This window comes from Chrysemys picta, chromosome 25 (assembly GCF_011386835.1).
Source record: "Chrysemys picta bellii isolate R12L10 chromosome 25, ASM1138683v2, whole genome shotgun sequence".
Classification (NCBI taxonomy): Eukaryota; Metazoa; Chordata; order Testudines; family Emydidae; genus Chrysemys; species Chrysemys picta.
In genome coordinates, this window is record NC_088815.1 from 8,487,214 (window position 1) to 8,514,276 (window position 27,063).

General features: G+C 56.2%; 1 protein-coding gene across 9 annotated transcripts; it reads left to right on the plus strand.

The window, feature by feature from the left end:
• The first annotated feature begins 26 nt into the window (after nt 1-26).
• Nucleotides 27-27,063, plus strand: SHD (Src homology 2 domain containing transforming protein D). 9 transcript variants are annotated; one of them, XM_065578482.1, is made up of 8 exons: nt 27-2,223; nt 9,327-10,393; nt 10,492-11,050; nt 18,426-18,552; nt 19,296-19,517; nt 20,667-20,838; nt 22,105-22,224; nt 24,194-26,016. In XM_065578482.1, the coding sequence occupies exons 3-8, from the start codon at nt 10,736-10,738 to the stop codon at nt 24,387-24,389; spliced, it is 1,152 nt and encodes a 383-aa protein (XP_065434554.1). In that variant the 5' UTR covers nt 27-2,223; nt 9,327-10,393; nt 10,492-10,735; the 3' UTR covers nt 24,390-26,016. The 9 variants fall into 9 exon arrangements, with proteins under 9 accessions (XP_065434554.1, XP_065434553.1, XP_065434555.1 ...); XM_065578481.1 differs by having other exon boundaries at nt 27-1,773; XM_065578483.1 differs by having other exon boundaries at nt 27-1,773; nt 10,344-10,393.

The window sequence follows — 27,063 nt, forward strand, 5'->3', positions numbered from 1 at the left end:
CTTTTTAGTTGAGAAGCAAGTCACTAAATCACCTGCTCAAGAGGTCTACAGGAATATGTTGTGGGTGGATTAATTAATTGACTTGCTGGAGTCAGGGATGGAAAAGATTTAAAGTCCTGGATCAAACCTGTGCCCACAGAATACGCAGGGCATTCAGCTGAGTTCAGCAACCGTGTGCTCGCTTCATGCTATTGTGTCCTTAGCTCATAGACTTTAAGATCATAAGGGACCATCCTGGTCATCTAGTCTGATCTCCTGCCCATCGCAGGCCACCGAACCTCACCCCCTCCTGCTCCTGTAATAGACCCCTAATGTCTGGCTGAGTTACTGAAGTCCTCAAATCACGATGTAAAGACTTCACGTTACAGAGAATCCACCATTTATACTAGTTTAAACCTGCAAGTGACCCATGCCCCCGATGCTGCAGTGGAAGGTGAACTCCCCCCCACGAGTCCTGAAGCCCCTTAAGGTCTCTCAGCAAAGTCAGGGAAAAAACCCAAACTTCCCTGCGGTCTCTGTCCCCCCCCAAGTCCTTCTCTAGATCTGTGTAATGTACTTTCCCTGGGTTCTCCAGTTTCCCATGACATGCTGTGCTCCTTGCTTTGAGTATTAGTGGGGGGTTTCTAGACCTCTCTCCCTGTCCCATTCTGTCTCCCTGTGGCCTTCTAACTGGGTGAGTCAGACAAGACAAGATCAAACAACTGACCGATACCTCTTTGTCTCAAGTCATTCCTAACTCCGGCCTGGGCCCCCACACCCAGTAGGGCAGTCCTGACTCCATCCGCTTTTTTACCCGAACGCTCAGGAGCAGATAGTGGAGAGTGACCACAAGGGGCAAATGCAGCCTTGAGTGTCCCCCCCTTGTCACTGGAGGGAGGGTGAAGCTGCCCAGCTCCTGCAAAGAGCGCTGGGAGGATGCAAGTGTGAGCGTCTGCCAGAGGCTTTGATTGAGGGGTGGGCCGAGCCAGAGACTGCCCTTGCAAAGGCTTCCGGGGGACAGTCACAACAGGGCCTTGTCTGATCACTGTCAGGCTTAAGGAGGGGCGAGCTGTGCGCTGGAGCAGTGCTCTGAATTCCTGCCAGGCTTACAAAGGTTAAACCAACAGCCGCAGGGAGAGGAATCAAGCGCTGTGCTGTCATCTAGGGCTGCTGCTTGGTCTCGCTCTCCCCTGCCTCCTTTCTGGGAGTGGGGGCTGGCTGGGGAAGGGGGCTGGCCTCCTTAAAAACAGCCAAGCTGCTCCTGCCGTGGTGTGGTTGGGGGTGCACCCAGCCAGGCCCCAGAAAGGAGCCGGCAGCCAGGAGATGCTCACTCCACTGAGAAACATTAATGGGCTTCAGAACTCTTGTAATTAGATTAATCTAAAAAGGGTGAGCAAATGCCCCTGGGGGAGCCGAGGAAGGTGCAGACAGCCTTGCTGCCGTAGCAGTGCCAGTCTGCGTCCGCCAGACCGGCTGGCTCCATGCGCGTAGCAGCCCTGCGGCTCTGGTTTACCCACGGCGATCAGTGGAATTACTCTGTCTCATTGGAATCCCGTTTCTCCTGGGCCTCGGTCGCTTTTCCTTTGTGATGACAACGGGGAAGACTGGCAGGAGGCACGTGCCACGTTGCCGCTGCTGGAGGAGCACCGTGGCCTTTGGCAGGGACGGCTTGCTGTCGTCAGAATGACACCAGCATTTCTGTGATCGGGTCCCACTCGGCGGCCGGTTAGAACTGGGCCGTGGCATTGAGCGCACGTGGCAACAGCTGCCGGGTGACACTTGGAAAAGATTGGGGTAACCTCTCATTTCCCATGTGCCAGGCTCCTCCCCCTCCCGCCCCACATCCCAGGGCTAGCCCCTGCAACTCACCTTTATTTGTATCACAACAGCACCTAGAGGCCCCAAGCCAGATCAGGGTCCCATTGTGCCTGGGGCTGTATGTACCCCTACAGCAGGGCTGTCCCTGCCCCAAAGAGTGGGGGAGAAGGCTGCTATTGCCTCATTCACAGGTGGGAGGGTAGCCCAGGGCTCACACAACTTTCTTCCTGAGGTAACCCAGGCAGTGTGCAGCAAAAAGGGGGTTGAACCCAGTTCTCCAGAGTCCCATGGTGATGCCTTCTCCGCAAGCCCATCCATCTTGCTGCCATGCACTAGAGAGAGACGGGTCCTCATTTCTTCAGCTTCTAGTGTAACCGGGATGCTCCATGTGCCTGCCTGGAGTTGAGAGACTTCAGTTCATTCCAGGTAAACAGAAGAGCCTGCTAGCCCCGTTTTCAGTGGGGCACCTCGGAGCCCTCCCCTCCAATGAGCCTGCCTGCCTGCTACGGATCTTTGCCTTTAGTGAATCTTTCCCACGTGCCTTCACCGCTCCTTGCTCCGCGGGGTCATCTGCTCTGCCATGGGGAGAGAGAGAGAGAGAGAGAGAGAGAGAGAGAGAGAGAGAGACACACACACACACCCACCCACCCACCCACCCACCCCCCCCCCCCATCTGATCACATGATCCTAGGGGGCTTTCCATTCCCAGCCTGGTGCAGGTAGGGTGACCAGATGTCCCGATTTTATAGGGACAGTCCCCATTTTGGGATCTTTTTCTTATATAGGCTCCTATTACCCCCCACCCCCTGTCCCAATTTTTCACATTTGCTGTCTGGTCACCCTAGGTCCGGGGTATGATCCATCTCTGCCTCATTGCCTCCCCAATTGTTCCATTCTTCACCCTCTGTCCTCCTTGATCGTTATCATCCTCTTCAGGCAGCGCTTGTCAAACCTTATCGGAGCTGGCTTGCGTTTCCCCGGCTCTCCCAGCTGCGTAGCGCTGTCGGGAGAGTCTCCCAGCCGTTTGACAAGAGGGAGACAGTGGCAAAGATGGCAGGGAGTATGGCTTGTGGTAAGGTACGGGCCTGGGACCAGGGGGTTCTATCCCTGCCTCTGCCACTGGCTGTAGGCAAGCCGCTTGCCCTCCTTGTGCCTCAATTTCCCTGTCTGTTAAAGGCCACTCTGACCTGCCAGGCAGAGTGCTTATGACGCTTGGCTAATGTGTGTTCGTAGAGAACGTTGGATGGAAGGTGCTAGGGAAAAGAAACAGCATTAGGTGACTGTAACAAGTGTTTATTGGAACAAATGGGAGACCCAGTGCAAGTTATTTATGGCCATCCTCAAAGGGACTGAAATCAATGGAAGGTAGGAGCCTTAAATATCTTTGAGGATCTGGACCTTTGGCCTTTTCTGCACCATGCCACAGTGCAGGCTACAGGGGTATGAACTGTAGAGTGCTCGAACTGCCGCTGCTGCCGTGAACTAACAGGTACCTACTGCCCGTGAACATAGAGCTGTTTGAAACAGGACAGCATCCGCGCGAGCGAGATCCCTTTTAGTTCGCGCCAGCAGGGTCTATGCAGGGCTCTTAGGGCGCGTGCAATACATTCGAGCGCCCCTCAATTCACACCGCCGTAGTCTGCCATGCGGCACTGCACGGGCTAGCCCTTAAAGTTGCAATTTAGGGCTTGATTCTGCAGAGTAGTAACGTCGGTCACCCGATGCCTCCCTGTCACACAGTCATTGGAGGGCGGTTCTGGGCAGACTGGATTTACACAACGGCAGGGCAAGGAGCGGTTAAAGGATTTTGTTCAGCCCTTGGCCAGTGCAGGGTTGGTCCAGCTCCTGTAGTCTCAGGGTTCTGACTGGTAATGTGGAGGATGGCCCTTTAACCGGGTTCCTGAAGGTCATTGCCCCACGGCTCTTGGTGCCTGCACGTTAGGCAGGGACTCACCCTACATGCTCATGATGGTCTCTTCTGGCCTTCAAATCTATACAGTGAAATGTGGCGTTGGCCCTGCCTAGGGATCGCTTTATCGAGATACAAACCGAGCCCCTGTGGTTACTGTCCACATGCACGACATGCAAGTGAGCAGCACGGAGTGTTCTCGCTGCCTGGATCTGCAAAGCGGGGTCACAACTCCCCTCTACCCCCCTCCCCCCCCAGCCTGCAGAGCTGCCATTCATTGCCATGGGAGGCGGGCGTGCAGCAGGACCAGCGTTCCCCCTGCTCATGAAGAATCTCTGGCTGAGCTGATCCTGTGTACGTGTTCGTGGCATCTCTCTTTCCCCCCAAGGCACTCTTCATTACTGCTGTGCCTGGGGGAACCTTGCTCCATCCTATTTCCTTCCCAGCCCCACTCAGCCTCCACCAGGTTAGCAGCTCCCGCTGGCTTAGTGCGCCGTGTAATAAACCCATCTGGAGGCTTTTGATTTTGCCAGCACAATCACATTACTCCTGTTAAAAATGGCTCGGCCCGGGGTAATAAATTGGAGGTGTCAGAGCTGTTTGCTTCTTCATCTCCTTTCATTACCCAGAGCAGCGATTGATCTCCGCTGTTGCTGTCCTCCAGCGGCACTGGGGGAAGCAAATGGGAAGTGCGAGTACCGATGATGCTTTTGGGGGCAGGGGGCAGTTTGCAGGGGGGACAGTTGGGTCTGTTTGGGGGGGCGGACAGGGGAACTGTCCCACTCTTCCTCTTTGGGGGAGCATTTTCACAGCATTCTAGCAATCGGAGAGAGATGAAAGATCCCTATTAGGCTGTGTCTGATCCAGCCCTCGCTGCAGCCGGGTTTTTCCCTTGAGTGCGATCTCCGGCACTTTGTCCAGCTTAGAATGACTCAATCGATGCGGCATCCGCTGTATCCTTGGCGAGACCGTTCCACCGTCTCCATTTTCCTCCCCACCCCCACGGCGGTGATGGGGTTCTATTGGGGTGTTTCACCTAATAAGGGCTGGGGGAGAATTCACCATCGTGGCGAGGTCAGTTCCAGACCTGACTCTTTCCAAATCCTGCCCGGTACCCCAGCCGAGGGGCAGCATGTGCCAGACTCAATCAGTTCATCCCTCAGGGAGTTCACTTCTCTTTCTTCGCGAAGGATCCCAAGGCAGATGCGGGCTGAAACACCAGTTGATTTTTCACCACTTAGGCCCTGCTTAAACGGTCCAGCGTAGGTGGCGTGTCTAGCTGGATTTCCAGGCACTGGTCCTGGATTTTTCAGCCTATTCTTGCCAGATTCTGAGTTTCAAAGCCCTGTGCTTCAGCAGCCCCGCTGCTTTCAGGGAGGTCTGCACAGCAGCCATGGGGTGTGTTTGCAGCTTGTGTAGACATACCACGCTAGCTCGGGTATTGAAGCAGTGAAGCCATGACAGCACGCACTTCAACGGAGACTCTACAAGCCCCCCTGGGTCGTTACAGGGTTAGCCTGGTGCCAAACAGGGGTGAGCCCCAGGTGTGCCATTAGCAGCTTTGCCTGCCTGCACCGTAGGGGGGTTTGCAGTGGTTGGCTGGCCTATGGGGTTGAGCCGAAGCTCCCTGAACTCAATGTCTGTCTGGCTAGTGACTTGCCCAGATGTGGGATCAGGCCCCCTTTTATTTCCAGTTCAAGGCACCCAGCCCTAATTAATGAGCAGGATTTCACTAATTAACCCTCATTTAAAAACGGCAAACGGGGACCTATTTCAGCATGGATTTAACGCACCCAGATTAGTTTGGGCGCGTGCGCTCGCTTGGGGGAACGAGCCAGAAGAAATGTTAACCCCCTGCATTTAAAGGAGACAAAAGGCTAAATCAGATTTTTCCTCTCGATTCTTCTGTTACTAGAACAATTACCATTCCTGGCACATGAATTATAATTAGCAGCCTCTTCAAACATTAATACTTCAGATGCAGGGTATTTATATAGGGCTCTGGTATTTATATTTGATGAGATCTGTCAACAACTGTTCTGCTAGCCAGAATATTTTTCAGCCGAGCACATTAAACAGGACAATTAACTGGCTCTTACGCTTATTCCCCCTAGAAACACATTTAGGCTACTTCTCAATTGCTGATTGGGGAGCGGCGCGGGGGGGGAGGTGGGGGAAGGATTCTTTGTTCTGAAACAGAGGAATAGATTAGTGTCCCAGGAGGTGGCAAAGAACGGTACCGTTTTTATGAATACCAAGTACAAAAAGCTACATTGAGGTCAGGACTACAGTGTACCAAAGGCAGAACATTCAAAGGGAAGCAGCGGCAGAGTTCAGAGCTCAGGTTGAAAGGACGTAGTCTCTGCTTTAAAGGAAAAACAATGAGACTGTGCCCTTTTTGGCCGCTTGATGATGAATGAAGAAGACTTGAAAGATTTCATTTCCTTCTCCAAAAAAAGAAAAAATGAGGGGCCTTTTTAACCTTAGAAAAAGCAGAAAGATTAAATCTGGTCTTCCCTGTTTTTTTGCTGGGTGTCTCCTTGAAAGACAAGAGAACTGGAAAGAGAAGGGTCTCAGCCCTTAACTGAAGTGGGGAAGAATCTTTAAAGACAGCTTTTCTCCTGAGTGTTTGTCAGACCTTTGTGTTAAATCAATGTGAACAAAAACAAACAAACCCAGATCTTTGAACAGTCTGACTTAAAAAAAACCCTCCCTCCATGGCTCAAGTTTCACTTCCTTGGTTGCTATGTGGTGATGTAATCCTGCTAGTTTTCCAGTTTCCCTAAAGTCCTCCAGGAAAAACAGTAGACAAGATTTGACTGTATAGTGTTAGGTAAAAAATAAATTAATGGAGATATCCTATCTCCTAGAACTGGAAGGGACCTTGAAAGGTCATTGAATTGAGTCCAGCCCCCTGCCTTCACTAGCAGGACCAAGTACTGATTTTGCCCCAAATCCCTAAGTGGCCCCCTCAAGGATTGAACTCACAACCCTGGACTTAGCAGGCCAATGCGCAAAGCACCAAGCTATCCCTCCCCCCTGGTTGTTATACCTCATAAAGAAACAAAGCAACCACAGAGCACTAACAACCAGTGGGAGTTAGGCAGCTAAATAACTTTGAGGAACTAGCAATAGGGCCCTGCTCCTGCTCTGGGCAGATGGACCCTTGTTTCCATACAGAGCAGTCTTGCATTGGGCAGGTACTTCAGGACCATGGCTGCAGGAGCCGTGCCTACCTGACATGCAGCACATTGAATGCTAGTAACTCTTGAGGGGTCTTGTGCGCTTGCCCTCTTAACCTCAAAGGACATCAGGTAAGACCCCCCCCCCCAATCCTGCAAGTAGATCTATGTCCGTCGAAACCCACTGGTATCAGTCCGGCACGGAAGAACTGGCAGGCCTGAGCCTTAATTAGGAGCAGAGCTAATTGAGAAATGAGGTGGTGTTTCAAATGTCCAATCGTCCAGCTTTCTTCAACGTTTTCCAACCAGCTCAAAGTAAGAGCCTGTTGTTATGTTTCAGAACATACAAATAGAGAAGTGAGATGAAAACATAAAATAGTCTCGCTGGAAGGTTGCAACGTAGCACTGCTTTGTTTCATAGAATTCAGAATGATAAAAGCAGAGAGAGACAAAACAGGCTGCTCCCAGAGGTACAACTCACCGCACCTTGTTACTCTAGGCTCCCTGGCTGCAAACTGACTGCTGTGTTCATGCTTTCCTACAGAGGCTCCTGCCTGCAGGACCAAGAAACCCCTGAGCATTTAAATTGATAGCTCTCCCATGTTAATAGTTTTCCATACACCACACCTGTGAGCCCAGTTTTCCAGGGCTTGCAGCATACAGACACACACACATCCATGTAGCCCCAAGGATATTTTTAAAGCTATATCAGTTCTTGTGAATGTATTTTTATTACAGTAGCACCTAGGAGTCCCAGCTGAGGGTGTGTCTACACTCCAACTGAACTGCAATTGGGGGAGGGGATTGAGCTTGGGTAGGCAAACCCGCATTAGCTTTTGTCTAGCTGGCGTGGCTGAAAACAGCAGTGAGGACAGCATCAGCTGTACGAATTCCCTCCCGCTCCGGGCTATGTATGTGTTTGCATTGCGAGCCTGGCCCACCGCGCCTTCACTGCTATTCGTAGCCTTGGTAACTAGATTAAAGCTAATTTGGGTATGCCTGTGTGGCACACCTTCCATTGCAGCGTAGGCCTGCTCTGAGATCATGGCCTCATTGTGCTTGGAGCTGTACAGAGACGTAGCGAGAGACAGTCCCTGCCCAAGAGACTAACTAGCAGAAGGGTAAATGACTTGCCCAAGAACGCACAGCAGGTCAGTGGCAGGATTAGAACCCAGCATGCCTAGCTCCCCAGTGCTCCAGCCACCCAGCCTCGATTTCCCCCTGCTGCTGTGACTGAGACACATCCAGTAAGAAAATTGAAGGGGGCCCCCCAGGTGAAATTTGGCTTGCAGGGTAGTTCATCTGCCCACCCAGAATAACCCTGGCCAGTCAGAGCTGCAGATGTTTGTCCCCTCCCCACCCACCGGGGAGCAAACAGCTGCCACTTTAACAGACTCGATCTAATCCCTCCAGCCAGCCTCATTGTTGTGTTTGTTTTTCCTTAATTCCTATCGGCTCAATTTCTCTCTCTCTCCACCTCCAGCTGCCCTCGCCTTTAATTCCCCCCTCCCTCCACTTTCCCTCTCTCCCCATCTCTCTCTTCTTTATTTACAGCCACCTTCTCTCCGGCGAGCAGAGCCCGTTTGCAATTTCACACCTCAGCTTGGGCTGGGCGCCGTGGAGCAGCCGGCCTGTCTAGCCGGAGACAACCAGGGGAGAGGGGCTGGAGAAGGCTAAAAAAGGAAGAGATTTAAACCTCCCCTCTGTGCATACCCGCAACTTTCTTTTGCCTGCTCAATTTCAGCTTCTTTGACCCCTCCCTCCCTTTTCCCTGGTCAGTTTCACTAGGCTCTGGGGGGAATTGAATCTATTGATGCTTCCCAAGGCGCTGCTCCCTAAGCATCAGGGATCTGGAGAAGGGGCATTTTCCCTCCTTCCCCCCTTTTCCTGTCGCAGAGGATGACACTTCTTTAGGCGCCGGGCATGAGGGGTGCTAGGTATCTGGCTAGGGTGACCAGATGTCCCGATTTTATAGGAACAGTCCCGATATTTGGGGTTTTTTCCTATATAGGCTCCTATTACCCCCCACCCCCATCCCGATTTTTCACACTTGCTGTCTGGTCACCCTATATCTGGCCCTCCAGCTGCTGCCTCGTTTCTTCCTGAAGGTCTCTGTAACCTTTGCAAACTAGAGGGAGCTGTGCATGCGAAAACCTTAGGGCCAGGAGGAGGAGGCGAAAAACCCTTTGACGTATCAGGAGCAACGATTGCAAAGAGGCTTCCAGACCTTCCAGCCACCGATTTTTTTTTTTATCTCCCGCCTTTCCCCAAATCATCCCCAACAACCGCATCCAAACTATGACCGGCTTCCTGAAGCTGCAGCTCCTTCCATCCTTCCTCCCCAAAGTAGCCCGCAGGTCCCTGAAACCAGGAAAGAACTGATGGATGCAAAAGGCTGAAAAGTCTCTTCCCACTCCCGCCCCCTTTTCTTTGTGCAGTTGCCTTGCAAAAAGCTACTGGTGGTGGTTGGAGATCACGGTTGCGGTTGTGTTGTGTTTGCAGCTGCTTTCCTGGATCCTGTAAAGGAGACGAGCTCTCAAGGAAAGCATCATAACAACCCTCTCAAAATCTAACAAAGAAGAAAAAAGCTGTCACTGGACTCTTCCAAGCTAGACTTTTGCTAAAGTTTTCCAGTCCTGCTTTTGTGAATGTCTCTTAAGAGGGAGGAGGTTTGATTATTATTTTTTTTTTGTAAGATCCCTGTTTATTTGGGCTTTGGAATAAATCACTGTCTTTCCCTCCCCACCAGAAATAAAAACTGAATGATGGAAGTGTGCCAATGTGTACTGGAGATGGTCTTGTTTTTCCAGGAATTGCGTGTATGAGGGTTTGACACTTCAGCAGCCTTAACAGTAAACCAAGGAAGTTTCTGGTGGTGATGGGAAATAAATATATACACAGCTTCGTATCTGACAAGAAAATGTAGCTGGGATGCGATTCCGTTCCCCGGATCTCTTAAAGGATTCTAACTGGATAGACAAAGACTTAAAAGAATCGCTGGTTATATATTTATGTATTTAAGAGGAACTTTGTAAAGGCAGTTTTTAAATGGACATTAATGTGCCTGGCTGGTGTTTGAACAGATGAGGTGTTCATTGTCTAGGGTTGTTTGGGGTTTTTTTTTTTTAAATGTTTCTTTCCAGACCATAGGAAATTGTCTTTGCGGGATGCTCTATTGTTGCTTAGATCTGATCGTTCCATAATGAACTGGTAAATTTCTTCTCTCTCTCTTTCTTTCCCCTTTAAAAGCGCTAATGCTTTGTAAATGCTCGGTATCGCAAATCCGTTTTAGGGATTAAAACCGATCTCTTAGAAAGACACTCTGAAGCTTTCATTCGAGACAGGTTTTTGGCTGCGTGTGTCTATTTTTTGAAGCTTAGTGCAGGGGAGATGACATTTTTTTAAAAAAGACTTTTTCTCCCCTCAATTTTCCATTGCGTTTGAACTGGTAATAGATTGTGGAAACCTTCCGTGATCCAACCCCCCCACACAGATCTGGTTTGATGTAAGTATTTTATTTCATAGGGTCTATAGGATCTCCAGACAGGAGTGTGTTGCTTTTCATTTGGCGTTAAACACCTTTGAAACCCTCTTCTTTTAAAGGGAGAGAGGACATTTCATTTCCAACTCCTGGAGAAGCTCGCTCTGGGATAAGACATCAGCCTGAGACATAAACATTGGCGACCTCTCGATCCGCAGGGTCTCCTGAAAGGAAGATGAATGACGCCCAATTTGGATTATAAATCATGGGGACCCACTAAGGCTTATCTGATGGCAGCTTGAGAAGTCTTCCCAACCCACTTGTTCTGCCCAGAGAGGTCGAGGTTTTGTTGTCAGGCTGGAACAAATGGCCAAGTGGCTGAAAGATTACTTGAGTTTTGGGAGCAGGAGGTCTCCTCCTCAGCCCCCCACGCCCGACTACACGGAGAGTGAGATTTTAAAGGCTTACAGAGCGCAGAAGAGCATGGATTTTGAGGATCCCTATGAAGACAGCGACAATAAGCTGGAGCCGGATCCTGGGGGGTCGGGCTCCCCAAATACAGCAGCTGCTGGTGGCTGTGCGGAAGGGAAATACACCTCCCCAAAACACAGGCTTATCAAAGTGGAGTCCAAAGCTCTGTTGGCGACGGCTGCTGAGGAACTCAAAGGCGGGCAAGAGCAGGTAAGTGCAAGGAGCAAGGGGATTTACTAAGCAGGTGTCCTCCGGGGGTCTGATCACACTCAGGCCTGGCCCTCTCGGCCTGCGGTCACATCAGATCTCTCAGGCTAAGCAGGGATGGGTCAGGTTGCTGCTTGGCTGGGGATTTCCGAGGCGCTGCATGCAGTGGGATGGGTGATTCAGTAACTGGCGCTCTGTGCTCTGAGTCAGCGCTGTTCTGGCCGTGGTAGGGTGCACCATGCAGCGGATGATGATCTTGAACGCTTAGTGTAAGAGCTGGCATATTCGGTTCGGCCCGGCAGCCTAGCCAGAGGCCCACTCTGGTGAGGACGCTGGGCTTCCCTGAATTCACCCTGATGTTGCAGTTAGATTCAGCATTGTTCACTTCCCGTCCTACAGTGCTTTGCGGTGAGCTATTATGACGAAACAGCTGCTGGTTGCGCCCCAGAGGTGGCTGCATTTTGGCGGTGTGTGAAATTACTCCCCAGGGCAGAGTTTGCTGAGTATTGTGGGATATACCCATGAATTGGAGAAAGGAAGGAGGGAGGGGAGGAGAGGGCCACAGCCTGGGAGCGTCTATCATGGGGCTCCACGGGCAGTGAAAGATTTCAAGCGGCGGCCACGCTTTTTGGTTTGTTTCACCTTCTGGCAAGAAACGTGCAATAAATGATCCTTCCTGACAGCATCAGGGAAAGAGCCGACTGGCTGGTTTCGTAGCTCCGGAGCGGAGGACTGGGGCCCAGGAGATCGGGAGTTGATTCCCAGCTCTGCCACCAATGCCCAGTGGGACCTTGTGCAAGTCCCTTCCCCTCTTTCAGGTCACGGTTTTCCATCTGTAACACGGTGCTAAACCGAAACGCCTTCCTTTGCCGCACCCTGGGTCTGTCTCGTCTGGTTAGACCGTACACTTTTCAGGGCTCGCTGCGCGTAGGTGCCGTGAGGCCTGGTCTCATCTGGGGCGTCTCAGTCCTCCTGGAATCCCGCTCATTATTAATGCTATATAACACTTCCCCAATGGCATTTTCTGTATTGTTCCTCTGACAGTCACTGAGCCTCATCTCTCCAGCCCAGCTCCATCCAGGCTAGTCCTCCGGAGCTGCCCGTGCAGAGAGCATGCTGAGCGGCAGGGGGGGACGAGGGGGGAAGTTTTGGAGCATTGCTCAGGGTATGCCTGGGGTTGTCCAGCAATCACTCCTCCGTGGCCCATTCTGGGCATGTCAGTGGGGCAGGAACGTATAGGCTACGTCTGTAACGGGCCTGGATCAATAGGGTTGCAACCGGCTGCACTCAGTGGTCCTCTTTGGAGCAGTGGATCCATGGACGTATTATTCTGCCGCTGCGTAGGGGTAGCTGTGTCAGCGCCTGCCCAGGCAGGTCGTGCCCATGCGGGGACACCTCTGATCCATCCACTAGACTCTGGACGCATCCTTTCCATTATCCGTTGAACTGTGGGCTCTAATGTTACATGAAGGGGATGGGGGACGCTGTGGGTACCTGCGGTCAGGAGGTGCGGCGGCGGGACGTGTAGCGTACCCCAGTGAGCATAGCAGTGAAGCCGCGGCAGCACGGGCAGAGACCCAGGTTAGCTGGTCGAGCACATTCCGAAGGACCTGGGTGAGCTTGTACCCAGGATTCTATATTTAGTGAGCGAGTGTGGACAAAACCAGCTTGCGTATGTCTCGTGATTGCTGGGTAGACATAGGGCACAGAGCGGGGATTCCAGCGGGTGGCGCAGGGGAGTGGGGAGGCAGGACTCCTGGGTTCTCAACAGGCTGGGAGCGCTGCCAAAGGAGAGATCAGCGCTGACCCCTCTGTCCGGGTCACAGATGGCGGGGACGGATGTGCAGAGCCCTCGGCCAGTAGGATGGGCTGGGGGATTGTCAGCACATCAGTGAGCTCATGGAGGAGCGTGTGAAATCCAGACCGAAGCGCGAGGCGGTTGGCAGGCTCAGCTCCATGCGACTGCTGCTGGGATCGCAGGTTCCCGCCCTCCTTAGCACCCCTGCTCTCAGCCTTGTTAGCAGTGACGTGAGGCAGGCAGAGGTGCCGATGGCCCAGGGGGATTTTTCACACCTCTCTCCACATGCACCCTCTGCATTCCCACCGCCTGCGTTTGGCAGTGGCAGCGTGTTCCGGTAGCCCCATCCCAGCCTGCCCAGCGATCACTGATGAACCCCGCTGTGGGAGAGGTCAGTGCTGCTCTCCCCAGGGGGAAGTGAGGCCCAGGGAGGGGGGACGTGACAGCGGCAGAACTGGGATTAGAACCCACGTCTCCCCACTCCTTCGCTCTGCCCACTCGCCCTAATTACAGCATCTGCCATAAATTCCTAGCTTCAGCCTCAGCCTTTGATGGTTAATTCATTGGCGACGATAAGTGGGCGACATTTAATTCTGGGAGCGACTGTGCTTCGGGGGCCAAGCTCCAGCCACCCCGTGCCAGAGGCCAGAGGATTTCTGAGCGAGATCAGGTGGAGGGGTGAGCTGGGAGGTCGCTGTACCTGGCTTATGGATTCAGGCCATCAACAACAGACTACCAGCTCACCTAACCCACACCCGGATCCTCCCCGTGACCCTGTAACGCGGCTCTTCGGCAGGAGGGCTTGGGCTTGAGGGCCACTGCGGGTTATGTCACAAGCTGTTAGGAAGGTGAGCGACTCTACAGGCAGAAATAACCTAGATCTGACCTTGACTGCATGAGATTCCAACCAGCCTGGGTAACAAGCCGCCAAAGGCTGGCAGGGGGAGGGGGCCTGAGGACTGTCCCTTGAGTGGGTTACACAGAGGAAGAAAGCCCCCGTTTGTTAGCGGTAGCTAATCTGCCGTAAGACTAGCTCGGCAGCAGCGTGGTCTAGTGGTGAGAGCAGTGAGCTGGGGCACCCGGGGGGTCTATTCCTGGTTCTGCCACTGTCCTGTCACATGACCTCGGGCAAATCCCTTCCCCTCTGGTGCCCCGTCCATCCGATCTCTTTAGATCAGAAGTTTTTCTGTGCAGGGGGGGTATCTCTCACTTTATGAGCATGCGGTGCCTAGGGCAAGGGGGCCCTGATCTCAGTTGGGATCGCCAGGCGCTACTGGAATAATATGTTTACATGATAGTTCCTTGGTAAGCCTGACACCCCCTAAGGCGGGTACGTCATGGCCCCCCCACTTTGCTGATGGAGATGCGGACGCTGTCTGTGCTGCAGCTGGGGGGGTGTGATTGCACCATGTGTGGACATACCTGAGCTAGATTTGATCTAGCTAGCATGTACAGCCCCCCCCGAAGCTCGCGCTGCCAGTTCCTTTGCTGTTGGTGTCTGACCTGGCTAGATCCAAGCTAGCTCTGGCCTGTCCTGGCCTGCTGTGGTCACACTCCCCGCCTGCAGTGCGGACCTACCCTGAGACTTGCCCACAAGCGGGGCCTGAGCTAGGACGAGGAGCCAGGGGTCATAAGTCCCTGTACTTTGATCACTAGACCATGTCTTCCTCTCCTTTACACCAGCATTGACTCTGGAGTGACTCTGATTACTGCTGATTTAAGCCAGAGTACATGAAAGAGGACGTCAGGCCCCGTGTTCTTACCGTGATAATATCCAGCATATTTCTGCTCCTCCCCCCTCAAGCTATTCCTTGACCTTGTCTGTAGTGTCCTTGGGGCTGTTTTGATTCCCTTTTGAACTGGGCCACGTGTTCCTCTCTGCTACCGGTCACCTTGAATTCAGAGACAGTCCCTGCCGGATGCTGGCCTTTGCTGGCCGTACTTCTCACTGGGGGAGTTGTTTTTCTTTAACTCTATCAGTGAAGTTGTTGCATACGCACACTTTACATTCAGGCAGCGCCTTCCATCCCAAAGCATGTTACATATCCAGGAAACACTCACTCAGCACTGAAATGCAGCCACCTCTGGGGTGGAACGCGGCAACTGTTTTAACAGCGCACAGCAACACTGCCCAGGGAGCACTCATCCACTGCTGAAATGCAGCCACCTCTCAGGTGAACGGTGAGAGCTGTTTAACAGTGCCTCTGCATAGGGCTCACTCACCCAGCACTGAAATGCAGCCATCTCTGGGCTGGAACATGGCAGCTCTAAGAGCACACAGCAACACAGGGCAGGAGGTAAAAAAGAAACCAAACAGTCATTTCACCATCTGGAATTTGACCAGGACACAGGGGCTAATGCCTTGCCCCTGGCAGAGAGCTCCCTGGGGTTTGTAATGAGCACAGGTGCTCAGCACACTGGGTTTGTGTGAGCTGAAACACGGCTCCTCAGTGCCCCATGGGCAGCGCTGACCCAGTAGGAAGTGCATGCACCTCTCCTGGTACCCCTGCCTCTTTTCCCACCCAGGCCTCATGCTGCTGGTGTGAGGAGATCAGCAGGAGGTGCTGTGATCGTTCAGGCTCGTGCCCTTTCCTCACAGTAGCTGCAGGTGCCAGTTCTCCTGCATCCGAAATTCCCAGCCCAGCCGCCATTTACTCTGTCTCCCCTGATGAGCAGCGGTATCAGCTTCTGCCTGTGCCCTGCGAAGGGGCAGGTGCTGCCGTGCCAATCGGACGGCTCCCCCATCTCTGATCCCCGGCTGCCAGGACCTGTCCCCCTGCTCGCTGCCCCCGACAGCGTGTTAGACGCGCTCAAACAGCCCGCGGAGGAAATGTTTTGAGAGCTGCAGGCAAATGAGACAGGCGCGAGGAAATTGCCTCTTGAAGCAATTACCCTATTTCTCCCCTTTTGTGTCTGTGAATTGAGCGCTAGGGAATGAGGGGGATTGACAGCGCTGCGGGCCGATGTTTTCTTTATCCACAGAACGGGTGCATTCTGGGCTGGCACAGGACAAGACATGCATGGCTACACACACACTCACTCACACACACAAATTCACACACACTCAAACACACACACTCACACACACGCACACACACTCACGCACACACATACTCACACGCACACTCACACACACAAACACACGCACACGCGCGCACACACACATACTCACGCACACACACACACATGCTCACGCATACACATATTCACACAAATGCATATTCACACACACACATTCACACACACACTCACACTCAAACACACTCACACACACTCTCACATGCACGTGCGCACACACACTCACGCGCGCACACAATCATGCGCACACTCACACGCACACTCACACACACTCACACACACACACATATTCACACACACACACACACACACTCACACACTCTCACACACACACTCACACACACCCTCTCTCTCTCTCTGTCCAGTCTACATGCCTATACCCTGTGACTTGGCGGAGCGGGGAGAGCGGGCTCCATTCTGCTGAGGCTGGCAGCGACGGCAGCGCTAAATGCGTTCTGCCCGCTCTGAGCTGACCCTGAGACCAAATAACGCCCTGCACTGAGCAGCCACCAGAAGGCAGCTTCTCCCAGGCCTCCCTGCCCCAGCCTGGATTCAGACCTGAACCCCAGAGGTGAAAGGCTCCAAAGCCACATGGCCACGCAGTCCCGCTGATTTCTTTGCTCTCCATCGCCTCTCCGCCCAGGGCGTAGCACTTCCCGTCTCACACTTGAGCCCGCTTGCTGCCTCTCTGCCTTCAGAGACGTGGGATCGGCTGTGACAAAGCTTAGGCCAGATCTTCAGTGGTATTTAGGAGCCTAACTCCCAGTGGGCGGATCTGGGTCTTAGCAGGGCTGGTGCAACCACTAGGCAAACTAGGCGGTCGCCTAGGGTGCCAAGTGGTTGGGGGCGCCAAAAAGCGGTGCCCTGGCTCGGCAGGGAGGAGCCGCCTTCCGGAGGCACTGGAGAGCCAGAGTGTCGGCTTGCGGGGGCGGCGAGCCCCAGCCATGGAGGAGCCGGCGCGGCGCAGGGGGGGCAGCAGCCCTGCAAAGGCGGTGGTGCCGCTAGCGGGGAGCAGCCGCGCCCCCCGCCCTTCCTGCCCAGGCTGCGGTGCGGCACCCCCCCCCGAGGGCTCCTGCAGGCTGCAGCAGATGCATGCGGGCACCGGCCCCCATGCGCCCCCCCAGCTTCCCCCTCACCGCACTCAGGCTTCGCGGTTCCCGGGCATGTGAGCCGCCACCGTCAGGGCGCGGGGCCCTGAGTCTGCTCCGGGAGGGGTAGCGGCGGCAAGGGCGGGCACTGGGCCACACCCTGAGCAGGCTGCTGTCCCCCTGCCTCGCACCGGCTCCTCCATGGCTGGGGCTCACCACCGCCACAAGCCGACGCTCTGGCTCTCTGGTGCCTCCGGAAGGCGGCTCCTCCCTGCCGAGCTGCTGCAGCGGCCCAAGCCTGGCAAAGCCAGTGAGTGGACTCGGGGCGGGGGCCGCCGGGGTGGGGTGGGGAGGGCTCGCGGGGGGAGGGGGGGCGCTGTGCACCCTCCAGGGGAGTTCAGGGGGCGGGGAGAGGGGGAACCTGGTCTGGGGAGCAGCCCCTGGGTACGGCTGGCCCCTGGGCAGGCTGGCCCCTGGGGTCTATAAAGACTTGTGGGGATTTACCCCTCAATGAATCGATGTGCGGGGGGGGGGGTGGAGGGGGTGCAAGGTGGAAGTTTCACCTAGGGCGCAAAATATCCTTGCACCGGCCCTGGGTCTTAGTGCCTTCCTTCTCCATCACACTCTGCAGAGATCCCCCAACAAACCCACGGGAAGCATGTGAAAGGCAGGCAGGTGTCACGAGCCCCGTGTCACCGATGGGGAAACTGAGGCAGGGGCTTGCCCGAGATCACGCAGAGAGTTGGTGTCAAAGCAGGAAGTAGGACTCAGCGCATTCCAGGCTCACATCTCCTCTCCTTCTCTCTGCACTTTTCACCTGGCCTCTGATGAGATGAGCTTGCTGGTGGCCTCGGGTTCGGGCTGCTACCTGGCTCTGACTGGCTTCCTAGTTTAACTCCCATGTCCATAGGGAAATCATAGAACGGTAGGGCTGGAAGTGACCTCGGAAGGTCACCGAGTCCAGCCCCCTGCACTGAGGCAGGACCTAATAACCCTGTTCGTTAAAACCCCAAATGACGGGGAGTCCACAACCTCCCTTGGCAGCCTGGTCCAGAGCTTCACTCCCCTGAGAGTTAGAAAGTTTTCCCTAACATCTCCCTGGCTGCAGATTAAGACCACTGCTTCTTGTCCTACCTTCCGTGGACTCGGAGAACAATTGGTCACCGTAGTCTTTATAATAACCCTTCGCATACTTGGAGACTGTTCTCAGATCCCCCCCCCCTCAGGCTTCTTTGCTCAGTTTTAACCTTTCCTCATCGGGTGGACACAGTGAAGTCTGTGTGCTGGGGGAGAGGGACTCCTGCTGGTCAGTGCCCCGGGCTGGTTCCCCGGGCCGCTCCTGCAGCTGGGGCGTTTGGGTGTCGCTGGGCCTGGCCCTGCCCTTTCTGCGCTGAGCGTAGCCTCCTGCCCGCAGGGCGATGGCGACAGCGAGTACTCCGACCCCTTCGATGCCCGCCGGGAGCAGCCAGGGGACGCCGAGGAGACGGTGCCGGAGAACAACGGCTACATGGAGCCCTACGACGCCCAACGGGTGGTGGCAGGTGAGAGACACGAGGGCACGAGCAGTCTCCAGGGGGCTCTGTGCTGCATGGTGCTGGGTACGGAGGTTCCCAGCTGCCACTGAGCCCGGGGGCTGGGGCAGGGCCTCTCGCTCTCACTGGGGGACCTGTGCCCAAGGGGCAGGACAAGGCTGTTATCAACTCCGCTGCCTGGCTAGCTAGCCCCTCGGGTGAGTGGGGGGCACCCAGTGTACCCCCATGCCCATGGGCACCAGGCACCCAATCTCCCCCCATGCCTGTGGGCACCTGGCACCCAATATCCCCCCATGCCTTTAGGCACCTGGCACCCAATGTACCCCCAGGCATGTGGGCACCTGGCACCCAATCTCCCCCCATGGTCATGGGCACCTGGCACCCAATGTATCCCCATGCATGTGGGCACCTGGTGCCCAATCTCCCCCCATGCATGTGGGCACCTGGCACCCAATCTCCCCTCATGCCCATGGGCACCTGGCACCCAATCTCCCCCCAGGCATGTGGGAATATGGCACCCAACATCCCCCCATGCACATGGGCACCAGGCACCCAGTGTTCCCCCACCCCCATGCATCTGTGCACCTGCTGCCTGGCACCCAATCCCACCATGTATATGAACATCTACTGCCACCCTCCCTTCCCCCTCATCTGCACATGGCCTCCTGCTGTCTGCCCTCAATGCCCTGGCACACGTCTATACCCGGGCTCCTTGGCCCTGCCCAACGAATCCCCTTTCGCTGGACTCCCAGATCTCCAGGGCAAAGGCGACTGGGAGGGCCGGAGGGGGAAGCAGTACCAGCAGGGGCTGCAGCTTTACGACACCCCCTATGAAGAGCAGGAGCGAGACCCCGAGGGCGGCCCGGCCAGCCCAGCCCGCGAGAGCCGCCTGCCCCAAGACGACGAGCGGCCGGCGGACGAGTACGATCAGCCCTGGGAGTGGAAGAAAGACCACATCTCCCGGGCCTTCGCAGGTGAGTCCCGCCCCGTTCCGCTGAGCGGGCAACGCCCCAGGGAAGGGCCGATCTCTGTGGGGAGGGGAGCAGGGAGCCACGGGGCTCTGCTGGCGCCCTGAAATCCCCCCTGCTCTGCCTGAGCGTTAAACACCCCAGAGCTCTTTCCAGTAGGGTCGGGCTGCAATCCCCCTGACCCCCATGGGGCTGTGTGCCCAGCTGATGCCCCGGGTGGGTTGCGTGTCACTGGGGTTGCAGGCCCATGGTGCTTTGGGATCCTCTAGGGTGAAAGGTGCCATCGGGATGTCATTTTTAACACGGGCCAGGCATGGGAAGCCGCCCTGATGGTGCCAGAAAAGGGAGGGAGTGCCAAGGGGACCCTGCACAACCCCCCGATCCCGGCCTGGCGCCCCGGCCTCCTGCCCCGCCCCGGCGCGGCAGCGGGAGATGGCGTCAGAGGGAAAGGATGTGGCATTACTAATGGCACCTTAAAGGCCCATCAGGCCAGGGGCTCTAGTCCAGTCCCAGACAGGCGCCGTGGGGTTACAGACCCCTGCTGCAAAGAGGCCACAGGCCTGTGCCTGCAGCCTCTGCCGTGTTCCCATTGGCTTCAGTGGCCCAGGGAGCAAAGTAATGTAACTGGGCGACGGGGTGCGGGGTTCCCCTGAGGCTGAGGGGTGCTGGGATCAGGCACAGAGAGTGGATTCAGAGCTCCGGCGTCTGACGTTGTTTGCTTGGGTTCTGAACGAGCAGGGTTCCGGGCGCTCAGCGTCCCCCAGCTCGATGGACCGTGGGCAGACGGGCACCGGGGGACGCGGGCTGAAGCTAAGAGGAATCTGACTCAGGAAGGGTTGGGCCTGACTGAGGCTCTGCCCAACAGGCTGGGTATGGGGGGGGGTGGCATTTGTGGGGCAGGAGTTCACCCTCCTTTGGCCCTGGACCAATGATACTGGCTAGAGACGGGAGCAGTGTCCTCCAGGTACCCAGGTGTGGGGCCTGGCTACTGACGTCAGCGGGGGCCAAGGCTGCTGCCGGGCTGAAGAGAGTGGAGGGTGGAGCCGGCAAGGGGGACTCGGAGCTCAGCTGAGCTTGGGGCGGAGACCGCGGCCCGACCAAGAGCAGCCTGCCACCTCTCCCTCCCCGTGTAACGCATTTTTCCCCCCACCCAAGCAGTGCAGTTCGAGAACCCCGACTGGGAGCGCCCCTCCTCCCTGAACAAAGAGCGCCGTCGGCCGCCGAAGCACCTGACGGCAGGCCCCAAGCACGGCCGATCGCAGAGCCCGGAGCGCAGCCCCCCCGTGGCCGAGCGCGTGGACCCCTCGCTGCCACTGGAGAAGCAGGTGTAAGTCTCAGGGGCGGGCAAGCCGGGCAGCTGGATGGGCACCAGCGTCCTTTAGAGCTACGGTTCCCTGCCTGCTCCGGTGCCCTGATGGCAGGCCACACAGGGCGGGAGCTGAAGGTGTACCACCACCCCCCCCCAAGCCAGCCACGCTGGGTGCAACTGTGGCCAGAGCATTCGTCCTAAGGTGCACTGGGGCAAGGCGTGTGTACGGGTCATTGGTCAGAACACAGCGCTGAGCTCGGGAGTTTTCAGTCACTAGCACCGTCACATGCCACGGAAACTGTCACAGGAGGAAGGAATTCCCGGAGGAATTCTGGGAGTTTGACCTCTCTCCTCCCAGAGGATGGTTTGCAATCGCCCCACAATGCACCACAGATCGGAGCACTGCTGGGCATTCTGGGATACGTGCCCAGAAAGCACTGCTGCTACCACACCTGAACATAGGGCCAGGGTCAGGGCCCACAGGGGGCAGGTATTTAAGTCTTTCCAGAGGGCCCCATGCGGACAGGCCTGGCTTGCGTGTCCTGCAACCCAGGCTCCACCGCCAGTCACCTTGTGTCTTGGGTGGTCATTCACACCAGGGCAAAGGTTGTGGTAGCGTGTTGCTCCCACTCTCCACTGGTGTAAAAGACATGAGGTCCAGGGGGATGGAGAAGAAGCTTTATGGGTGGGACGGGGACAGGGGTCGTGCTCTTGCCAAGATAACATGGACCTTGCCTGCAGCGTGGCCAACCCCAAGCATTCAGAGTTCCTGAGTCAGGCCCCCAAAAATCATGAGATGGCCTTGAACAATCCTGGGATTAAAAACATGGAGGTTCTTTCAATTTACCTTCTTGGTTCTGAGCTTTCAGGGTGCTCTTGGGTTGCGTTTTCAGGCTTTTCTCTGCAACTAGAAGAGCTAGAAGCCCACTTAATCTTTGAAAGGAAAGCTGAGATTCTCCTGCATTCACGTGACTCTGGTAGCTGGGGATTTGAGAAAAGGCAGGCAATTAAACGAAGGTTTGTGAGGAGGGAGGTTCTGGAGCAGCCTCCCAATAGGAGAAGGGGAAACCAACCTAGCTAGTTTGAAGATGGAGCTTGCTAGGTTTATGGCCGGGATGATACGATGGGGCTGCCTGGGATAGCAGGGGACTGGCCCCAAGACGTCTAGCCCTGTGTTCTACGTTCCTAAAAGCAGCAGGTATCGCGAGGCTGATGGTGAAATTGTGAGCACTGGCAGCTCTGTGTCTGCTGCTGTGTGACCCTCTCCCTTTCCCCCCGCCCCAGGTGGTACCACGGCTCCATCAGCAGAGCGGACGCCGAGACCCTGCTGACTCTGTGCAAAGAAGGCAGCTACCTGGTGCGGAACAGCGAAACCAGCCACCATGACTACTCCCTGTCGCTCAGGTGAGACGCCCGCTTTCTCTCTACCCCCCAGCCTCTGCGGAGAGCTGCTGTGCTGGCCGGGGGATTGTCTGCAGGGGGGGTACTCGCGCAATGCAGCTCTATGACCCAGCCACCTGGAGCTTCCCAGGTGGGCGGTCATTAATTAAACTGGCACCCCCACCAGGGGGAGCTGTTAGCCCTGTTGCACAGATGGGGAAACCGAGGCACAGAGCGGGGAAGGTCTGGTCCCCAGTGGTGAGATATTGGCAGAGTTGGGTAGAGAACCCAGGAGGTCTGACTCCCAGGAGAGTTAGGTGCAAGTCGGTAGCTAACTCCCATAAACTCCTTTGAAAGTCCCAGGCTAGACCATAATACAAGGTCCAAGCGTAGAACCCAGGAGTCCTGATTCCCACTCCCCTGCTCTAACCACTAGACTCCCCCTTTCTCTCCCTCTCACTTCCCAGGGCTCCCATGACACCTCTCTCTGGAGGTTGGAGTGAGAGCTCATGCCCACGGTACATGCGTGGGAGAGAAAGCAGCTCACCGAATCCCTGGGTAGTGCAGGGAGCGGGTGTGCCATGGCCTGCGCCCTGTTGGCGTTGTGGTGGGGAGGGGAGCGTGGGGGGTGGGAAGTGGGAGAAGCTGGTTGCCTCTCGCCCTGCAGGCCTGGGAGGAGATGGAGGTGGGGGCTGCAGAAACTGACCTCAGAGGAGAGCACTTCACTTCTTCCAGGCGCTGGTGCATCGCAGGCCGCGGGGGGCTGGTGGGGGTGGGCGGGCGCTGTGATCGCTACATTCCTGCCTCACTCCCTGGCACCGGGAGCCAGAGCTCCTGGGACACATGGTGCCTTGTGTTGGGGCATCTCGACTCTTGGAACCAAGGGGTTGATGTGGGTGAAGGACGGGGGCATTGAGGGGTGAAAACATGGCATCGTCAGTCACTGTCCCGAGGGCCAGAGCCCACCTAAGAGTGGCACATTTCTGCTCTCCGGCCCTATAGAACCAGCCCTAGTGGTGCCCTATGGACGCTACCTTCTCCTGGAGGCTTTGGTTTGTTTTAAACCTGCTGCCTGTTGATTTCGTTGGGTGACCCCTGGTTCTTGTGTTATGTGAAGCAGCAAATATTCACACTTATTCACACCTATAACACTTATTCACACCTAGTCATTTTCTCCACACCATTCGTGATCTTACAGACCTCTATCACAGGGGGTCTCAACCTTTGTCTTGCTGCAGCCCCCCTCGACATGCTCTAAAAACACCAGGGCCCAGCGGGCATAGGGGCGAACTCGGGGCTCCGGGCCAGGGGGGACCCTTGGGCATAGACATACTTTTATGTCTATTTGGGGGGGCAAGGGCTGGCGGGGCTCGAGCCAGCTCCGCACAGTGGGGTCCAGGGAGGGAATGTCACCTCCACCCCCTGACTCACTCAGGAGGCCAACCAGCCTGTCTGGGTTGTGGGGAACACAACCAAAACATATAACTCAAAGGGGGGACTCAGTTCAAAAGTTTGAAAACCGCTAAGGCTGCAGGGAGAGGTGTAGCTAGGGGCTGTGTGTGGACAGGGGGTAGCTCAGGGTGCAGGCACTGGGTAGCTAGGTGCTGTGTGCAGGTAGGGGGTAGCTCAGGGCACAGGCAGGGAGTAGCTAGGGGCTGAGTACGGGACGGGGGGCTCCCAGTGCGGCTTCCAGGTTCAGCAGGGGGGGCGCTGGGGCTCCCGGCTTCAGCCCCCCCTCGCTCCCGGCTTTGGAGGTTTGGGGGGGGCGCCACCTTCAGCGCCGCACTGTTCCCGGCTTTGGGGCGGGGGGCGGGCTGCTGCCTTCAGCCCCGCGCTGCTCCTGGCTTCAGTGCTGGGGCTCGGGGCACCAGGGTTCAGCCACGGAAAGGGCTCGCGGACCCCCAGCTGAGAACCGCTGCTCTATCATATCCCCGCTTCGTGGTCTCTTTTCCAAGCTGAACACTGCCAGTCTTTTTCATCTCTCCTCCTACAGGAGCTGTTCCATCCCCCCTCATCGTTTCTGTTGCCCATCTCTGGACCTTTTCCCATTCCAATATCGCTTTTTTGAGATGGGGCGACCACATCTGCACGCAGTATTCGACGAGTGGATGTACCATAAATTTATTATTGATCCCTTTCCTAATGGTCCAAAGATTCTGTTTGCTTTTTTGACTGCACCTGCACGTTGAGCAGATGTTTTCAGAGAACTATCCACAGTGACTCCAAGGTCGCGTTCTTGCTGGGCAACCGCTAATTTAGACCCTGTCGTTTTGTATGACTAGTTGGGATGACGTTTGCCAAAGTGCATTACTTTGCAGTTATCACCATTGCATTTCATCTGCCATTTTGTTGCTCCGTCACCCCGTTTTGTGAGATCCCTTTGTAGCTCTTCGCAGTCTGCTTTGGCCTTAACTACCTTGAGTCATTTTGTATCATCTGCAAATTTTGCCAGCTCGCTGTTCACCCCTGTTTCCAGATCATTGATGGATAAGTGGAACAGCCCTGGGCCCAGTACAGACCCCCGGGGGACGCCACTGTTTATCGCTTTCCCTTCTGAAAACTGACCATTTGTTCCTACCCTTTGTTTCCTGCCTTTAAACCAGTTACCGATCCATGAGAGGAGCTGCTTAAGGATGGGCGAGTGGGTTTGTGCAGGAGGACCAGAGTCCAGACTCTCGTTCCCAGCTCCTGGGTGAATGTGTGGTCTGCTGGGTTAGCGTAGGGGAGGGCTGGACCCCAGAGTCCCCCCTTGTCCTGGGACAAGGCTCCTGTTCCTAGCTCCGGGAGGGGAGTGGGGCCCAGTGGTCAGAGCAAGGGACTAGGAATCAGCATCCTGTATGCTTAGGCCCTTACGCTTTCCTCCTGAGGCGGGTAAGTTTTTAAGTCATCCCTGGAGAGCCTTGGATGGGGGAGGGGCAAGAGGCCCGGTCTCCTCTCCCCAGGATTCTCCAGGCCCTTTCCCCGGCACACGGGCGCAATCCCCCCGACAAGTAGCTCCCCGTGAACTCTCGGCCTGGAACATCTGCTGCTTATTAGCGGCCGGCAGGCACATCAAAGGGCCGGGCTGGCGGGCGCTTTGTCGGCTGTCTGTGCACAGAGTGAGCCGCGCGGCCTGGGGAGCAGCCGGCATGAATATTTCATCAGGTTAATCGCAGCAGCGTGCTCTGATCCCCGGCAGGAGCCCAGGGCCCCGCTCCCCCCGCCGCGCGCTTTGAAATATTTCTCCCCGCACAGGGCTGGGGCTGGGGTGGGGCTGGGCCTGGCTCCAGATAGCAGAGCAGCCGCTCTCCTGGCTGGCTTGGATCACGCAACCTGCCAGGGTGCTCAGGGATTCCACAGCCAGCAACACTCCTGCACTGGGATCCGCTGGCCTGGAGATACGCGGTACCCTGCTCCGATCCCCAGACAGCGAGGCCAGGCGTCACTCCCAGGGTCTGTTGCTGGGGCTGGTTTGCTGGGATGGTGAGCGAGTGGCTTCCCCTTCTCTGGGGCCTCAGATTCCACCACTGAGCAGTGAGGAGGAAGCTAGTGTGGCAGATCCCATGGCCAGCAGTGATGGCACGGCTGTCGCCATGCTGAGTACCATAGCTGGGCTAGAACTCAGAGCCTCCTGCTCCAAAAACCACCGGCTGTTGCTGCTTCAGATAAGGGAGAATCCCCAGCAACCGCTAGCAGTATAGGCCCTATGACACACGGCCGAGCAGCTCCGCTTTGCATGACCATATCTCCCTCTAGTGGCTGGCCGCAGCAAAGACAAGCGCTCAGGGCCAATGGGGTTGCTCCTATGCGAGGGGATGCTAACGCTCTTTCCCCTTTGCTTCCATCCCCAGGAGCACCCAGGGCTTCATGCACATGAAGTTCACCAGGACCAGGGAGAACAAGTACGTGCTGGGCCAGAACAGCGCCCCCTTCGAGAGCATCCCCGAGGTCATCCACTACTACACGGTGCGGGAGCTGCCCGTCAAAGGGGCCGAGCAACTCTCGCTGCTGTACCCCGTCGCCGTGCAGACCCTCTGACCCGGGGGGCGCTGGGTGCTTGCTGACCACGAGGAAGGGCTGGTCCGGCCCCAGCCCAGCCCCCAGGGGCGAATGGGGCTGCATGCTGCGTGCCCGGCCGTTTCAACACAGGGGACTCCTGCTCCGGAGCAGCAATGGCAAGTCGCTCTGGCCGCAATGCTGCATCCGACGCCCTCCGACCCCTGCGTCCTGCTCTGGGGGGTGGCCTTTGTCCTGGAAGGTCCCACACAGGGACGGGGTTAGCCTGGGGTCATCCCTTCTAGCCCCATCTGAGAGCTCCTGCTTCGGGGTTGTTTGTCGGGGAGATTGTCAGGGAGATTCCCTTTCCCCTCTGCCCCCACCTTGGTCTCTCCTACTCTGGGATGCTGCTGGCCCCAAGGGCCTGCTGTGTCCTGCCCCATAAAATCTCCTCTGCCCTGCTCTGGGGGGCTCTGAGAGACACTCCCAAGTTACTCCCCCCCCACCTCCAGGCAGGTTTGATCCCAGGGTTCCCCCTTCCTTTGTGCAGCCCTGGGGGCTGCCACTGTGGGAGGGAGGTTTCTAGCATGTCCCCCACCGTCCTGCCCTGGGAGGGCCACGCCCGCCACCCCCGGGAAGGCTCTGAGCACAATAACATGTAGACACGGTAGGTTCATGTAACTGCCCTCCGGTGTCCTACCCCCGGTGTCATCTCGCCTGAGCCAGCTCCCCCCACACACAACCTCCCCGACCCCCTGAGCCGGGTGGGCCCCCTCCCCCGCCATTCCCCTGGCGTGTGTGCGCGGGGCCGTCGCGCCGTGTGTGCTCTGTGTTGCTCTGTTCGTGCTGCCTTGGCAGATAGGGGTCCATTAAACGCCGTAGTCCAGA

Bases quoted from the DNA above. Each gene is read 5' to 3' on its own strand.
- SHD (XM_065578482.1), top strand. From the start codon at position 10,736: ATGGCCAAGTGGCTGAAAGATTACTTGAGTTTTGGGAGCAGGAGGTCT. The intron at 11,051-18,425 runs GTAAGTGCAAGG...TCCTGCCCGCAG, and splicing joins TCAAAGGCGGGCAAGAGCAG to GGCGATGGCGACAGCGAGTA. The intron at 19,518-20,666 runs GTGAGTCCCGCC...CCCCCACCCAAG, and splicing joins CATCTCCCGGGCCTTCGCAG to CAGTGCAGTTCGAGAACCCC.